Source organism: Macaca nemestrina, chromosome 1 (assembly GCF_043159975.1).
Source record: "Macaca nemestrina isolate mMacNem1 chromosome 1, mMacNem.hap1, whole genome shotgun sequence".
Lineage (NCBI taxonomy): Eukaryota > Metazoa > Chordata > Mammalia > Primates > Cercopithecidae > Macaca > Macaca nemestrina.
In genome coordinates this window covers 159,130,519-159,149,342 of record NC_092125.1, presented here as the reverse complement: position 1 = coordinate 159,149,342, position 18,824 = coordinate 159,130,519, and the positions used below count along the sequence as shown (strand labels likewise).

The 18,824-nt window shown below is 35.9% G+C and overlaps 1 protein-coding gene and 1 long non-coding RNA gene across 12 annotated transcripts in view; one reads left to right on the top strand and one right to left on the bottom strand.

The window, feature by feature from the left end:
* The window catches only part of LOC105482649 (TNNI3 interacting kinase), a 290,377-nt gene that overhangs the window by 195,493 nt on the left and 76,060 nt on the right, over nt 1-18,824 (top strand). For 9 of the 10 annotated variants that reach the window (XR_011619824.1, XR_011619823.1, XR_011619819.1 and 6 more), the window contains one exon: nt 14,258-14,367. Coding sequence is in view for 6 of the 10 variants with exons in the window: in XM_071091117.1 (XP_070947218.1) it covers nt 14,258-14,367 (110 nt within the window). In the remaining 4 variants the exon portion in view is untranslated. Of the gene's footprint in view, nt 1-14,257; nt 14,368-15,441; nt 16,044-18,824 lie in introns of all 10 variants that reach the window. The other variant, XR_011619827.1, reaches the window with a different exon arrangement.
* Nucleotides 3,765-17,554, bottom strand: LOC105482648 (uncharacterized). 2 transcript variants are annotated; one of them, XR_011619830.1, is made up of 5 exons: nt 17,383-17,554; nt 13,957-14,033; nt 12,124-12,265; nt 10,432-10,574; nt 3,765-4,365 (listed from the first exon to the last, which is right to left on the bottom strand). It is a non-coding gene; the product is annotated as an uncharacterized lncRNA (long non-coding RNA). The 2 variants fall into 2 exon arrangements; XR_987740.3 differs by lacking the exon at nt 12,124-12,265 and having other exon boundaries at nt 3,770-4,365; nt 17,383-17,551.

Here is an 18,824-nt window from a genome sequence, read left to right as displayed (position 1 = left end):
GTAAGGCTGGTTCAACATATGCAAATCAATAAACGCAATTCATCACATAAACAGAACTAAAGACAAAAACCTCATGATTATCTCAATAGATGCAGAAAAGGTCTTTGATAAAATTCAACATCCCTTCATGTTAAAAACTCTCAATAAACTAAGTACTGATGGAACATACCTCAAAATAATAAGAGCCATTTATGACAAACCCACAGCCAATATCATATTGAATAGGCAAAAGCTGGAAGCATTCCTCTTGAAAACTGGCACAAGACAAGTATTCCCTCTCTCACTACTCCTATTCAACATAGTATTGGAAGTTCTGGCCAGGACAATCAGGCCAAGTGAAAGAAATTAAACATATTCAAACAGGAAGAGAGAAAGTCACACTGTCTCTGTTTGCAGATGACATGATCCTATGTCAAGAAGACCTCATTGTCTCAGTCCAAAAACCTATTGAGCTTTAAGCAATGTCAGCAAAGTCTCAGGATACAAATCAATGTGCAAAAATCACAAGTATTCCTATACACCAACAATAGACAAGAAGAGAGGCAAATTGTGAATGAACCTGTCACTCACAATTGCTATAAAGAAAATAAAATACCTAGAAATACAACTAACAAGGGAAGTGAAGGACCTCCTCAAGGAGAACTGCAAACCACTGATCAAAGAAATAAGAGAGGACACAAATAAATGTAAAATCATTCCATGCTCATGGAGAGAAAGAATCAATATCATGAAAATGGTCAGACCGCCCAAAGTAATTTATAGATTCAATGCTATTGCCATTAAATAACCTTTGACATTCTTCACAAAATTAGAAAAAAAAATCATATGGAACCAAAAGAGCCCATATAGCCAAGACAATCCTAAGCAAAAAGAACAAAGCTGGAGGCATCATGGTATCCAACTTCAAACTACACTATAAGACTACATAACCAAAATATCATGGTACTGGTAAGCAAAAAACAGACACATAGACCAATGGGAGAGAATAGATAACTCAGAAATAAGACCACACATCTATAACCATCTGATCTTTGACAAACCTGACAAAAACAAGCAATAGGGAAAGGATTCCCTATTTAATAAATTGTGCTGGGAATATTGGCTAGGCATATGCAAAAAACTGAAACTGGACCCCTTCCTTATGCCTTATAAAAATATTAACTCCAGATGGATTGAAGACCAATGTAAAAGCTAAACTATAAAAACCCTGGAAGAAAATCTAGGCAAGATCATTCAAGACATAAGCATGGACAAAGATTTTATGACAAAAATGTCAGAAGCAATGCAGCAAAAGCAAAAATTGACAAATGTGAGCTAATTAAACTAAAGATCTTCTGCACAGCAAAAGAAACTATCATCAGAGTGAACAGACAATCTACCAAATAGGAGAAAATGTTTATTGTCTGTCTATCTGAAAAAGGTCTAATACCCACAATCTACAAGGAACTTAAACAAATTTACATGAAAAAACAACCCCATTAAAAAGTGGGCAAAGGACATGTACAGACATGTCTCAAAAGAAGACATTTATGCGGCCAACAAACATATAAAAAGAAGCTCAACATCACAGATCATTAGAGAAATACAAATCAAAACCACAATGAGACACGATTTCATGCCAGTCAGAATGGCGATTATTAATAAGTCAAAAAACAACAGATGTTGGCGAGGCTATGAAGAAATAGAAATGCTTTTACACTGATGGTGGGAATGTAAATTAGTTCAACCATTGTGGAAGACAATGTGGTGATTCCTCAAAGGCCTAGAATGTGAAGTATCATTTGACTCAGTAATCACATTCCTGAGTCTATACCCAAAGGAATATAAATCATTCTGTTATAAAGATACATGCATGCTTGTGTTCATTGCAGCACTATTCACAATAGGGAAGAGATGGAATCAACCCAAATGCCCATTAATGATAGATTGGATAAGGAAAATGTGGTACATATACTCCATGGAATATTTCGCTGCTATAAAAAAGGAACAAGATCATGTCCTTTGCAGGGACATGGATGGAGCTGGAAGCTATTATCCTCAGAACACTAACACAGGAACAGAAAACCAAACACCACATGTTCTCACTTATAAGTGGGAGCTAAACAATGAGAACACATGGACACAGGGAGGGGAACAATGCATACTGGGGCCTGTTGGGGAAGGCCGGGGGAGGGAGAGCATCAGGAAAAATAGCTAATGTATACTGTGCTTAATACCTAGGTGATGGATTGATAGGTGCAGCAAACCACCATGATACATGTTTACCTATGCAACAAGCCTGCACATCCTGCACATGTTTCCCGAGAACTTAATAAAACAAAATGAATCAATGTCCAATTTTTTGCTACTATTAATATATAGAAATATAATAATGTTTTATTACAATCTAGTACCCCACAAACTTACTAAATTTACTTGTCCATCCTAGTTCTCTTTTTTGTACCTTCTTTCTTTCTTTCTTTCTTTCTTTCTTTCTTTCTTTCTTTCTTTCTTTCTTTCTTTCTTTCTTTCTTTCTTTCTCTCTCTCTCTCTCTCTCTCTCTCTCTCTCTCTTTCTTTCTTTCTTTCTTTCTTTCTTTTCTGTCTGTCTTTGCCTTTTTGAACAGTCAGGGACCTCCAGTACAATGTTGAATTGAAGTGGTAAGATATATACCTTAACTTTGTCTATTTCTCAAAATGTTTCATCTGCCATCACCCTAGTGCAAACTGCCAGCTTTATCGCTTGAACTTCTGAAATTGTTTTTGGCTGTTCTTTCTTGGTTTATTTTTGTTTTCTTTTCCTCTCCAATCTCTAAACATCCACTGAAATGATATTTTAAAAACATAAACCTGATATATTACCATTGCTTAAAATTATTGTATGGCTTCCCATATTCTTAGGATTCAATCTCAAAATTCTTACTATGTCCTGTAAAACTCTCCCTGATTCTGTACCTCTCACATTACTAACACTAGTTCACTTTCTATACTCTCAGTATGCTGCATTTCATCTGACCTCTAGGCCTTTTCACAAGTTCTGTTTCCTCAGTAAATGCAATTAATGATGACTACCACAAAAATTACTGTGAGCATTAAATGAGATGATGTTTGTGAACACACTTTATAAACTGCAAACTCTCTGTAAGGTGCAAGATTAGGGAAAAGTGTAACACAAGGTCAAGGCTCCCTTTGATTCTCTACTTTAGTGGCACTCTCATTCTCTAGGCGGCCCATGTAGAAATTTCAAAGTCGTCCTTGACTCCTCTTTAGTTCTCATTTTATTTATCTCTTTCTTTCTTTTTAAAATTATTTTCCTATTTTTGGTTCTACAGTTTACCTCTCAAATCCATCCAGTTATCTCCATTTCCACAGCTACTTCCTTATTTCACATGTCGAATACTGCACATTGTCTTAAATAGTATCCTGTCTTCAGCCTTGCTCATCATCTTTTTTCCACCAATCACTAGATTTAGCTTTCTAAAAATGCAAATTTGAACATAGCACTTCTCTGACTTAAAATTCCCAGTGTTTTTCTTTTGCTCTTAAGATAAAAACAATATGTCTTAACACAATCTTCAAAGCCCCTTATGATTATGTCCCTGCCTGCCTCCCGGCCTCCTTCTCACCACATGCAGCCTGTCATCCAGAGTCATCCCAACCACAGGAAACTTTCATTTCCCCAGCATGTCTCCTCTTACCTCCATGCCTTTGTGCACATTAGTCTCTTTGTCAGAGACACTCTTCTCCACTTTTCATTACACTAACTCCAATTTATTTTAGGTCTTGGTCTAAATGTAATTTCTTTCCAAAAATCTTTCTTAATTCTCCAATATCAAGTTATGTGCAATTTCCTCCTTATCCCAAGTCACCATTTATCATTGTATTTCTTGCATTTTACTCATAGTTTTGTAATTTTCTCTACTTCATTAGACTTTGCTAATTATAAACTGAATACTTTAAAAAGGTAAAGATGGCCCTGAGATTTTAGTTCATGGACCCCTGAAATAGTTACCCATTTTAGAGGGAGAATATTTAATAAAATGTTGAAAGTCTTGCCTAAGAGTAATTTTATTCCAATATCCCAGATATTAAAATGTATAGTACTTTATTGGAAAGAGAGTTTGTTTATGATAGATGCTGAATTTTTCAAACTTGGACAGTTACCATGAATCAAGAAACAAGATGTCTAATATCATTGCAGTGTTTAGGCAATCTAGCATATGTTCAGCAATAAATTATGTGAAGCATCAGATTCAATATAAGCTACATATTAGCCATTTACAATGAGGAACGAATCCATGACTCCAAAGTGAGACAGCATTATCAATTATTGTAGTAGCAACATTACACAGGACTCATCCTTCTGGATTTAGCAGCATACTACCTCCTGGGAAAAATATAAACAAAGAACACCAATATTAGCATTGACTCCTACACAAGTGATAGGTATACATTCAGAAAAGCTTGAAGTTAGGGTCTCTTTTGCATCTCACATGTTCAAATCAACCTGTAATCACAGGTTTAGGAAAACTGAAAAACCATCACATCCACCACCTTAAAGGTCAAATAAAAAAGATCAAATGCACACAGGACCATGGGAAGCATGCAGATGCTCAAGGCTGAACAGTGTGTTGAATAAGAAATCACGTGCTCTGACTCACGCTTCAGCCAAACAGCACTGAGCAGGAACATAGGTATACCCACGCTGACCATATCAACTAATTTCTGCTTGTTAATTAAGAAATCTATACATTTTTTAATGTTGGAAATTAATTCAATATTTTAAAGAAAACATTTTTCAGGCTAACACTGTAGGGACTGAAGAGAATTGGCATGTGTCTTGTGACCTTGTGCAATTTATTTAACCTACCTATACTTTAGTTTATTATTTTTTATTCTTAATTCTTTCTTTTATGTTATTATGGATACATAATAGTTGCACATATTTACAGGGTACATGTGATGTTTTGATTCAGGCATAAAATGTGTAATGATCAAACCAGAATAATAGGGATATCTATCTTAAGCATTTATCATTTCTTTGGATTAGGGACATTCTAATTCCATTCTTTAGTTGTTTTAAAACATGCAGCAAATTATTGTTAACTATGGTCACTCCATTATGCTACTGAATACTAGATCTTATTCATTTTATCTAACTGTATTTTTATATCTATTAACTGTTTCCACTTTATCTCATCTTCTCCACTACCCTTCCCAGCCTCTGGTAACTATCATTCTACTTTCTATCTCCATGAGTTCATTTTATTTAAGCTCCCACATATAAGCGAGAACATGTGATATTTGTCTTTCTGTGCCTGGCCTATGTCACTTCACATAATGACTTCCAGTTCCATCCATGTTGTTGCAAATAAGATTTCATTCTTTTTATGTCTGAATAATATTCCTTATGAATATGTACCAAATTTTCTTTATCCATTTATCTATTGATGTACATTTAGGTTGATTCAAAATCTTTACTATTTTGAATTGTGCTGCAGTAAACATGGGAGTGCAGCCATCTCTTAGATATACTGATTTCTTCTCTTTTGAATATATACCTAACAGTGTGATTGCTGGATAATATGGTAGTACAATTGTTAGTTTTTTGAGAAACCTCCATGCTGTTCTCCATTGCAGTGGCTGTACTAATTAACATTCCCACTAACAGTTTATGAGAGTTCCCATTTCTTTGCATCCTCACCAGCATTCATTTATTTTTGAAATGGATATAATAATAAGACCTACTTCAAAAGATTAGAGCAGTGGTTGACAATAATAAGCATTCAATAAATGTTAGCTATTATTATTATTATCTTTAGGCCACCATAGAGTTCTTTCTTTCTATGAGCCAGAAACTGTGCCATAGTAAGCAGAAAATAAAGAGGAATAGGTCAGTGACCAGGCCATCAAACTACTCATAGTATAGAGAATGAGTGACAGAAGTAAAATCAGCAGAGTAAGTCTCAACTAGAGAGAAGCACAGAGGGCTAAGGATGCTCCCTGGAAGGGCCTTTTACCCATACTGGAGGTAGTAAAAGGATATCAGGGAAGGTTTCTTAGAACAGATGATACCTGAATGCACCTTTAAAAGATGTCTACTAATTAAATAGGTAAACTATGAAGAGGTGAGTAAGATGATCCAGAAGAAAGCTATACCGGCAAGGTCCAGAGCCCTGAGAAATCCACAGACAGTTCAGTAGGGATGAATCAGAGAAGACAAGGACATCAGTCAAACAATACAGACTATAAATGTAAAACTGGAACCAGATGTTGAAGGTCCTTGTACAACTCAGGGTTCTCCAGAGAAGCAGAACCAGTGAAATATTTCTATTTATATCTATAAGAGATGATTTATTGTGGGAATTGTCTCATATGATTATGAAGGCCAAGAAATCCCACAATATGCTGTCTGCGAACCAGAGAACCCGGAAAGTCAGTGATGTGATTCAGTGTGAATTCAAAGTCCTGAGAATCAGCAGGGTCACCACTGTAAGTTCCAGAGTCTGAAGGCCCAAGGACCTGAAGTGCTGATATCTGAAGTCAGGAGAAGATGCATGTCACAGCCCCAGAAAAGAGAGCTAATTCACCCTTCCTCTGCCTCCTGATTCTATTGGGGCCCTCAAGGGATTGGATGATGCCAGCCCACATTGGTGAGGGTGTATCTTTTACACTCAGTCTATGACTCGAATGCTGATCTCTTCAAGATGCACCCTCACAGACACACTAGAAATAACATTTTCCCAGCTATCTGGGTATCTCTTAGCCCAGTCAAGTTGACACATTAAATGAACTATCACAGGCCTTGTGTGTATCATCAATGGAGGTCACTGCAAAGTTTTAAGAAGGGATATAGAACAACTCTTATTATTATTTTAGAATGCTCCTCTTGTAACAAAGCAAAGGCTGAGTTGGAGAAATTCAAAACTGGAGGCAGAGAAATCAGTTCCTCTAGAAGAAATATCTATTACATTAGCTGAAGCAGTAGCTTTGAAAGAGAAAAGACATATTGGTTTAGGGAGATTTCAATAGGACTTCCCAATGGATTGAGGTGGGAGCACAAGGGAAATGAGGAGGTCAAGAAAGACTTCTAGGCTTCTGGCTTAACCATCATGATAATGATGGATACAAGAAAAGGAGCAGATTTAGGAGGGAAATGATCAGATTAGAAAGAGAAGGAGCCAAGGTGTGAAGCCAAACAGAGAGAGAAGAACCAGGCAAGATGAAAAAGAAGCTGGCACAACCTGGCAAATAAGAGCTATACTCAATACATTTTACAGAAAGAAATCAACACCTGCTTCCTAGATTTCATTTCTCTCCTGGGCTTGTCTCCTCCAATACATCATGATCAACTAAAGAAGAAAGCTGAGATGAATTAATCCATCAATATGTATTGTATCCATTCCCATTTCCTTATAACCAGGTACCCAGATTTGTGGATCACTTTCAAATTATAGTCTGGGCCCAGAGAAGAGAGTCTCTTGTTTTCTTTTTGTTTTCCTGTGTGAAGCCAGCTGGTTCACAAAGAGATTTAACTCTGTGTCCTGGGATTCCTTAATGCCAGGCTCTTATAGCCTGGGATATAGCAGTAATTTAAGAACATCTGCCAATTTTTTCTAGGCAGGATTTGGTGAGACTTCATATTGAGACTTTAACTCAGAGTTGCAAAATGGAAGTCTGGGAACCAGATATGGCTTGCAGACTTTTTACGTCACATGGTATTTAAAAATATGAATTAAAGTACATTTAAATACACAGATATCCAACAGGTCTCATATTGGTAGCCATTTGAGTTTACTACCCATCCTTAAATATTACATGAGTATGTCCTTTTCAACATATTATTTGGACCATAAAGTATTCTGAATATAATAACTTCAAAGGATACAAACACACTGATGGTGTGGACTGTGCATTGACAAGCGGCAGGAAAATAGGAGTGAGCTGAAGTTCTGAAATCTTGTTTATTGTGCTAATCCTTATCAGTTTATCACTAAAAAGAGCAGAGCCAACCAATCACCACCCAGATCACTGGAAAGGTTAAATCAGGCCAATAGATGGAGATTTTTCTATGAATATAGCTGATATTAACATTCCAATATTTCATTACACTGACAAAGATTGCAATGAGAACAGACAATGGAGCAAATTAATCTATTCTTCTGACAGTATGTAATGAGAATGGGATGTGGCTTAAAAAATTAAGCCATTCTTAGTGCAATCTCAAGATTGCAATCTCATGGTCTCTCTCAGATGCTATACACTCTGGTGATACATCATTGAAAAGTGTCAGTTTAACAAAGAATGTGTCTTAGCTCTTGCTGGGATTGTAGAACACATTTGCTTTGTCTCACCACAGCCCTGCCCATTAAAAACAATGAAGTAGAATCAATTATACTTTTCAGAACACACATAAACACAATCAAAGTTGAAAAATTAAGATATTTCTGGCAATTTCATACTGGTCAAAACTTACTAACAAAATATTGTAGAGTATTGCTCTCTTTTCAGTCTTTTTAATATGAGTTTCTAAATTTAATTTTATAAAACAGAAGACAGTGAAAGGTTACTTTAGGGACTGAGAAACTAATACTAACTTATCCATAAGTGGGGTATAGATAATTAAGGTTGTCATGGAGAGCTGCTCAGTCATTCTGTCTGCATAGTCATATTGCATTATGAGCTGAGCCTTATGACCAATGAGATAGGTTGTAGCCTTAAAATTTGCAGTAACTCAATGTAATATTTTACTTGGTATTCATACCCAAAGAGAACCTAAAAAGGATCTAAGATAACTGGCATTCTAAACAAAACAGAAAACATGCAATTATGTTTTTTATATCTAGTTCTCTAGGTTCAAACCAAAAAGAAATGGTGAGACTCTCAGATGTGCAGATGATGATAATAATAGCAACAACGCAGCTACACTTGCTGAGAGACAACAATGTGCCTGGAGCTCTATGTATATTATCTCATTTAGTCCTAGTAATGTGTGGGTTAAGTTCCTTTAGAATCAATGTAAGAGAGTAGTCAAGACTTAAATACTCGGGTTCCCTGTCTTCAAAGCCCATGCTTGCCACCATTATACTATGTCTTCCCTGCTTCATCTTACATTTAACAAAATTAATGTTCATAAGGCAAATTGGCTTAATTAGTATCTCCCAGAGAGTTTACAGCAAAGCCAGACTGAAAATTAGGCCTCCAGATTTCCTTGGTAAAGGTACTTCTTATTATGTCACTCTGCTTCAATTTATCAAAGCACCTCCTCCCATATTTTTTAATGAAAGATAATATTATTGATTAAATTTGCCACGAGATTTCAGTAATTTACCTGATCATGTTGTAATCTAGAATTAAACTAAACATTATATTCATTCTACAGTGTTTCTTGATGGCTAGGCATTGTGCCCTGTTCTCTAAACATAATAATGAATAAGATATTTATTGCTATTGAGCTATCATCTTCATTCATTTATTCAGTAAATGTTACTGAGTCCTATATACCAGAATTTATATTAGTTCCAGTTAAATAACACTTTTAGTGCCTACCTTTTTAATTGTTTAATTTATTATTATTCAACTTCTATTTTAGATTCGGGGGCACATGTGCAGGTTTGCTACATGGGTATATTGTGATGCTCAGGTTTGGGTTATGGATCGCATCACCAGGTAGTGAGCATAGCAGCCAATAGGCAGTTTTTCAACTTGCCCCTCTCTCTCCCTTCCCCCTCTAGTAGTCTGCAGTGTCTGTTGTTCTCATCTTTATGTCCCTGTGTACCCAATGTTTAGCTCCCACTTATAGGTGAGAACATGTGTTATTTGGTTTTCTGTTCCTGCATTAATTCCCTTTGGATAATGACCTCTACTATTTACAATAGCAAAGACATGGAATCAACTTAGGTGCACATCAACAGAGGATTGGATAAAGAAACTATGCTACATATACACCATAGAGTACTATATGGCCATAAAAAGAACAAAATAATGTGCTTTGCAGCAACATGGATGTAGCTGGAGGCCATTATCCTAAGGGAAATAATGCATACCTTTTGAATACCTATTAATAGCCAATTACTGTGCTAGGCACAGAAGATACAATGGTTAAAAGACAGTCCCTGACCTCAAGGCATTTATGATCTATATGCACAGGCAGACAAATAAAGAGGCAATTAAGTATAATACATGTTATGATAGTACAGATTGTTATGGGAGTACGTAGGAAGGTACCCAGGAAAAGTCAATCAAAGATAAGACCTAAATGACAGTAGATGTTATGAAGGAAAAAGGGGTAGGGGAGAACATTCCAGGCAAAAGGAATCACATTTTAGAATTAACGACTGAACCATAACATGCAGTGAAAAAACTTAGTCATTCACTTATTTCTTATTTATTCATTTACCAACTTTCATTGAAAAAAATAACACCAGATCATTTTTGGTTTATTATCACTTACATAAAATAGTCAGTACATTTTGACAAATGAATATATGAATGAGGTTATCACGTGTTGTGTTGAATGCTTGTTCTGTAGCTTTTCACTGGTCTGTCACTTTTGAGAAGCAACATAGACAGTCTCCATTCGTGTCTTTTCTTTTCCTGATAAAGTACTGACAAACAAGGGAGAAGTTGAATCCACAAATTGACACCATGGTTACATAGACTCTGCAGCTGACTCACAATACTGTGTTTAACTCAGGTCTTGTTATTCAGGATAATGAGAGTGCAAGCTATGCTCTAGAATTATGTTGTTTAATATGAAAGCCACTTACCATGACTGTTTAAATTTATATTAAATAAAATTAAACAAATTAAAAACTCAATGTATCAGTCACAGTAGCCACATTTTAAGTGCTCTGTAACTTTATGCTATCATATTGAACAATGTAGAACTTCTTTTTTTTTGAGACGGAGTCTTGCTCTGTCGCCCAGGCTGGAGTGCAGTGGCATGATCTCGACTTACTGCAACCTCTGCCTTGGGTTCAAGTGATTCTCCTGCCTCGAGTAGCTGGGACTACAGTGTGTGCCAGCATGCCCAGCTAATTTTTTGTATTTTTAGTAGAGACGGGGTTTCACCGTGTTAGCCAGAATGGTCTCAATCTCCTGACCTTGTGATCTGCCTGCCTTGGCCTCCCAAAGTGCTGGGATTACAAGAACATTTTTATCAGTGTAAAAAGTTCTATTAGATATTCCTACTCTAGATCTAGATTATTATTTTTACTAAACTATTGATAAATATTTCAGGATAGTGTTGAAACATAATAGTTGCTCAATAAATAGTTATTAATATTTTTAAATTTAGCTTTATTCTCCTTTAATGGTAAAGTCTCACTCTTTAAAGTAGAAACCAACATTTACACAAATCCTCTAACATATTTTTTGTAGCAATCAAGATAAAAATTTGATTAATGGGCTGACAATCACCTTCCTGAATCTGTAATACCAGAAAATTTCCCAAATGTTAGTGTAGCATGGCTGCTTAAGCAAGACTGACAAAACAATCTCAAGGTGACAAATTTCCATGTCATGACCCCCTCATGTTGCGTTGCCCACTTTCGGTGGAGGCACTGATAAGTAGTATCACTGCCAAGAGTGCTTAAAGCAAAGGGGAGGAGATGCCAAGACTTTGCAGAATCTACTTTGAATAATGAAGAATTAAATATCATTCATCTTAAACTGATTTTCCAGACACACTGCCAAGAAGCAAACAAGTAACTCTATATTTTTGATACCAGAATCTAAAAGAGTTTCAAAGGGGGATGGCTGGCACCTGCATCTGAGTTTAACTCATTTTATGAGTAGTCCCTCCCCACCCATTAGGCTCTGTACAATTATTTTAAATGTGCTCACCATACTGGCTTATGTACTTAGAGCTACACCAGCTCAACAATATCCAAATGATCATAAGGTAACAAAGTAGAGCAAAGTTAGAAGATCAATGATTGCTAAGCACCAGTCTGTTTGCTTATTGATTTACCTCATTCCAGAAATAATTTAAAAATAGTTAAGAGTGGCTGGGCATGGTGGCTCACGCCTGTAATCCCAGCACTTTGGGAGGCCAAGGCAGGAGAATCACGAGGTCAAAAGAGCAAGACCATACCACTAACACAGTGAAATCCCATCTATACTAAAAATACAAAAAAATTACCTGGGGTTGGTGGCACGTGCCAGTAGTCCCAGCTATTCGGGAGGCTGAGGCAGGAGAATCACTTGATCCCGGGAGGCAAAGGCTGCAGTGAGCCCAGATCGCACTACTGCACTCCAGCCTTGGTGACACAGTGAGACACTGTCTCGAGGAAAAAAAAAAAAAAAAGTCAAGAGTAACCAGTGAAAGTACACCAAAATGCCTAATTTTTTGTGACACAGAAGACATTTGATAAGGAGTGACATATTTGATAAGAACACAATCTAAACAACAAAAAATGAGTGGATGTATTTACCTCTGAAATTAGTAACATGTTTTATAAAATGAGAAAACCTAATTCTGGTGCAGATGAGATATATTGATAACCCTCACACACATGCTGTTGAGAGTATAAATTTAGTACAACTGTTAGAATAATTGTTGTACCGAAGTCTTTAAAGTAGTTACGCACTTTGGCACATCGTTTTCACTCCTCAAAATATCATAAATGAATAATCTATGAAATCTGGCAACTCGTGTTGAAAAGATATTCTTTGAAGTGTTTACACCCAAATTTGGAACAACCTCAAATTGGGAAATGATTAAAAGCTAAACGCAGTGTCATTAAAATAGGTTAACATAGAGTGCTAATAACATGAGAAAATGCTTGATTGCTTAGATTAATTATTTAATATTTAGGAAAAAAGAATTGCATAATTGCATATTGACATATGGTCAATGACGTAAAGAATATATAAGAAATACATGAAATATTTTAACAATGGTTTCTTCTAAATGATAACGTTTATTCCTTCTAATTCTCTTAATTTTTTAAACTTCTACAAAGAACAAGTATTAATTTACAATTGGCAAAATTAGGTAATAATTCAGAATAATCCATAAAGCAAAGTGTTGATCAAATCACATTGCATATAATTTCACTAGACCTACTGAAAGTGTATGGATAAACAGAATTTGATGGGAGTAAATTTTGGTAGAGTAGAGGCAGTAGTTGTGGCTTATATCTCAAAAGTCATTAAGATATAGACAGATGCTTTCAACGCCACAATCTAAAAGATAGGAAGCAGCAATGTCCTGGAACTTTATCCTTTCACTGATGCAGAGCAATTTTTGTGAGATATAACAGGGCATCATGTGTTGATTACAGAGTATTTTCATTATAATGTGTGCTGAAGAGACCATGGATTTTGAAACAAAAGTCTGCACCAACTACTAGTTATATGTAAAATGTTTATACATTAAAAACTAGTTCCACACACACCACCACCACCACCACCACCACCTACTTTGCATGGTTGTTAGGAGGATTAAAGGAGTTTATATAGTTACCTGCCATGATGCCTGATACAAAATGCATTCAGTAAAAGTAGCTACAAGCTTGGTTTCTAAGAGAGTATAGAAATCATTGGTTGCAGAACAGGAAATATTTAGCAATCAGGAATCTACAGTGAAGTTCTAAGAATCACAACACAGTGATGCAGACATTGAGATGAGCAATATTCAGAAATCCATGCAGGCAGGCAACACGACAGAATTCAATCAATGAGTGTCGTTAGCTAAAATAAGGATGTGAAGTGTCCAAGAGAGTTTTAAAAATAATAACTACTTTATAAAATTAAAAACTAAAATCCCAACAACCTTATAACCAGTAATAGGATTTAAGCTTTAAAAAATCTGTTTTGCTCAATGATACAGGTGCTATCAGAAGTGGAAATTTCAGTGGTATTCCATGTTTACTACATGCAATATAAGCTCTTTAGCCTAGGATTTATGGCATTATACAGTCTTGTTTAATCTGCCTTTCAATCTTTACTTCTTATAATATCATGTACATACCCTATACTTCAAACAAAACGACTTGCTCCTTGCATATTCCTTCACTCCTTATAAATGCCTTCTGCTATTTATTGAGTCTGAAACCAAATGAATGAACAATTATAAAGATAAATTTATAGTATCAAATTATCCATCACTTATTTATACCATTGGGGGGAAAAAGGCCTAGAAGTCTCTTTGAATCTCTGCTGATATTGCTCAGATTGATTTTTAATGCCTTTTGTGTGTGTGTGTGTCTCTTCATTTGTTTCTTGAAATAAATATGTGAATTTCAAAACTGAAATGACCATTTGGTTTGCAGCGGCTGCGGCAGCAGACATGGCTTACCACCACATCAGACCTCCCATTGGCTATTCCATTCCCAAGCCTGTATCATCTCTGCTGATACGAGGGTGGAACGCATGTCCTGAAGTGAGTAATTTTTATTTCCTCTTAGAAAATGTGTTATGGTCAAAATCTGTCACAAATAGTATAACTCCAAAGTCTACTTTCAGTGTGTATTTTAAGACTGTCAAGGCGGGAAGACTGATTTGCCTTCTGCTCTTTAGTCTCTAATTGCCTCAAGAAGTCTGAGTATCTCATATTTCTTAGCTGCTGCTTTCTGATTTTGAAACGTTTCTCACAACTGATTAGTAAAAGAGAGACCAGGGTATGACAGATGACTCACAGTCTCATCTCAGCTGCAATTTTTATTAACTATGCGTGAGCCACACTTAGTCATTTTCCAAAGCAAGAAATTTGGCACAGGATGGATTTGTGTTGGCTTTTAAACATGAGGCAGGCCTCGGAATAGGTGGTCTTCAGGAGCACTGTGGGAGGCAGAAGACCTGGGTCCTAATCCCTCTCTAACTTTCTGAGTGATAGTATCATGATGTGGTTAACAGCATAGACTTAGAATTCAAATGGAGTGATCAATGTTACGGAAGGGATATGTAAACACTAAAATAAATTTTTAAATATGGTCATAGGTCTAAAAGAATAGTGAGGGAATGTTATCACAGAATGAAATTCCAGACAATCTGCCTACAAGAAAGGATTCTTAAGTGTGCAGACAGGTTATGCCTGCTTTGTTCTCAGAGATTCACAGAGGAGATTGTACAACTTCTTTCCTAGTAACACAGTCCAGTCCAGTCTCTAGTAATCTTTCTGCCAGTATATTTTGTCTTTTAAAATCCTTGTGTTTTGATATCAATCCATTAATTCCATTGCTCAGAGTGGAGAATATTAGTTTGCATTCTTCACACTGGAGGACCTCATACATAAAGACCTAATGGTTCTTATCTTTCCATCCTAAGCCATCCTAGTTATTGTCCTCTTAAAATATAACTTTGTTTCTGATCCTTCCTAGGCACTTTATCTCTCTTCAACAAGAGAATAGATAAAGTGAGGCTGTTATTATTTCAGGAAATCACTTAGGAGAAATAGAATAAGCCCCAGTCTAGATGTTTGAAAAGAGAAAACAAGTTTTCCATTCTTTTCCTAAAGGCAAAATCCAGACCAAGTCATTACCCAGTCTCATCTGTGTACACAGAAACTCTTAAGAAGAAAAAATGAAGATCGTTTTGGGATGGATTGAGTATCTCAGAAGATAACCTCTTATCCTGGCCATTCAACCTAATATGTTACATGTTTATTTGTTTAGAATCTTCCATCACTACCAAAATGTTAGCTCCATGAAAGCAGGGGCTTTTTGTTTTCTTTTATTTTGTTCACTGCTATAACACTAACATCTAAAGTTAGATGCTCAAGAATGTTTGCTGAGTAAATGAATGAATACCACTATTGCCTATCAGTGCCTTCAATCCCTGCATCTGAATTTTGATGTCCAGAAAATGTCTTCTTGAAAATTACATCACATAAAATAGTTTAGGAAAACCTTTTCTTGTATTTCAGTATGAACTTCAGGCATATTTTCTCAGAAAAAGTATGTCAAGCACCTATTCTAGAATTTCCTTCTCTCTGTGGGATGTGAGCTATGACAAAGTTTACCATCAAATAACAATCAAGGGAGTCCCTTTTGCTTTGATGAAGTGCCTCTTCATAATTATAGATAACAGGCGTGTGGAATTTCTAATTTCAAGATAAAGGTAAGTCATTGGCAGGTCCTAAAAGCATTTTTTTTTTTTTTTAATAGAACGGATGTCTTAAGCAAAAGGTTGGGAAATGAGAAACAGAAATTGGAACATGGCCAAAGAAGGATTCTGTTAAAAAAAAAAAAAAAGACAAAAATCGATTGCTTAGTAGAAAAGTTGTATTGCTATCAGCACAGAGTCTTTGTTCTGCTGATGAGATGCAGAGGGGAAGATAGAGAAAAACCATATTAGGAAAGCAAAATCTTCAACTGACTTGCGATATGTGGGTCTGCCAGTAAGTTGAGCCTGACTTGGCTCTGGCAACCACCTCAGTATTGTGAAGTTGAGCTGCTTCTGTATGTGACACATTTGAATCTTCCTTAATTGCCAAGTAAGGTCTTTACCATGTCAGCAAGCTGAGTGGCAAAGAAAAGGAAACAATCGGCTATTTTTCATTATTTCCTTCAACAATTATTTGTTGGGTTCCTCCTGTATACCTCCTAGGGATAGGGGCAAGGGATTCAATAGAGATGGAAACTCTTAACTGAAATGGAGTTTAAGACCTGGTAGTTATATGGAGATTGATTGAATAAACACATTAATGATTCCATAGTTACCTGCCAAGGTTAAGAAAGACAAAACTCTGTGAGAATGTATACTAAAAGAATACTACAAGCAAGTTGGGGGACAAAGTCAGAATGTAGGTTAGTGAAGGCTTCCCAAAAAGAGTAACACTTGAGCTGAAATCATAAACAGGAGTTTTCTGAAAGAAGACAGCTTGGTGAGAAAGAACAGTTTAAGCAACTAGAACATGTGAAAATTCACTGGGAGAACAGATACAAGGGAAAGACTAGTAGTAGTTGCAACATTGTAGTCATGGAGAGGTTAAATCTCTGTATCAGGCATTATTTGAAACAAGTTCATCTTTAGATGGAGGACACTAACATCATGCTATCCTGGTCATTACTTTCTAGGTTATCAACTTTGCTTCTCATTTTTTCTGGTATATCTGTCTGTACCTCATTCCTTGAATTTGAAGCACAGTATTTTCTCCAGGGTGTCTTCTTAGTCAAAATTCATAAACTAGAACATTGAGGAGAGTAAGAAGACCAGTCTATTGAAGATGAGAGAAGGTTGGAAAACAGTAAGAGGTAAAAAAAAAGAAAAAAAAAAAGAAGAAGAAGAAGAAAAAAAAAAAGCCTGATATTAGATAGTGACAGATTTTGGAAACTAGAACAGGAAATTTGGACATGGAATTTTGGCAATTGTATTTTTATCTCTAAAGCAGTGACAAGATAAAAGTAATTTTTTAGAAAGTTCATCTGAGTTTGATACAAAGGATTTATTTACTTACTTAAAAAATTGCATGTAGTTCCTATAGTAAGGCAAGCGCCGAATTATCTTCTAATGCTCACTGGTATAGCTGAGCATTTTTTCTTAATATGTGGCTGCGAACTGTGGGTTACAGATTACCTTAGAATGTTTGTTGAAACAAAGATTCTGGGGCCCTATCCTAAGTTTACTGAATGAAAATCTCTGACATTGAGCCTGAAACGCCACATTTTAACAAGTACCCCAGGTGATTTGTGCCCAACAAAGACAGAGAACTGATGGGTTGAAACTCAAGCAAAAGACAATGAAGTTGGAGCAGCCAGCTGGATTGCTGTTTGAGTAATCCAGTTGATTACAACACACAGACTACAATGGTTACCATGGAGATTCAAGGGCAAGGGTAAACCTGAGAACGATTTCAAAGGAAACATCATAAAGAGATAAAAGACTGAATTTCAGAAATGGAAGAGAGAAAAGAGACCAGGAGAACTAGCACTGCTGCCTCCTGAGAGTCAGCTAGTGACCAAGAGTACTCATTAGGCCTCTAGATATCAGGGATATTGTTGGCAGCGAGAGGAGAGAGAACAAAGCTAAAGGTGCTGCAGTAAGGTGACAGTGCTTTAAAGTAGAAAAAAAGGAAAAAGGAAAAGGAAAGATAGCTACCAAGAAAAAAAAAGTGACCTGGTCTACAAAGATGAAGAAGCCGTCAATTAGGGTGGAATAAACTTATCATGCAAGAAGTTGGCATAGATACTTCTCTCACCTTAAAGGTGCTTTAAAAATAAAGTGGGATCAGGCAAGGCAGATAGGTGGCATAGGAGTTAAGCTCAAGCAGAGATAATGAACAAAAATACCAGAGGAATTAGGATTAAAAGCAATAAAGTCTTGAATATTGGTGAGAAAAGACGAAGAGAGGTAAGAAGTTTAGGAACTTTCAAAATAAACAACTTAAGTCATTTCCTAGCAATTCTGAATAGGAAGGGAAACAAAAGAGGTGAGGTATGTGGGCTATATTTATATTGTTCTAATAATCTTATAAGGTTTACAAAGCTTATTTATTATTATTATTATACCAAATGTAGATATAAAGATGTATAGACCTAGACAGGTATACAGATACGAGAAAAGGAAGTTTGTTTCCCTTTTAACCTTTTTGTTCCCCTACTAAAAAATGTAAAATATGATAATATTCTAAACCGTGAAGGTATGCTTTAAATATTTTTTACAGTGGTCTCAAAAATTAAATTATTTGAATCCCTATATATATTTTTCAAATAAGCATGGCTTTGAATGAGACATGTTTGTTCTGCTACTATTTTTAAATGTAATATTTATATTCACATTTAATTCCAGTGTACAAGGAGGAGTTCTCACTCCAAACAATAGCAGCATGCGAAACCCAAGAGATCAAACCTTGAAAGCTATGTACTAATAGGTTATTTAGTTTTCAAAATCTTAAATTAA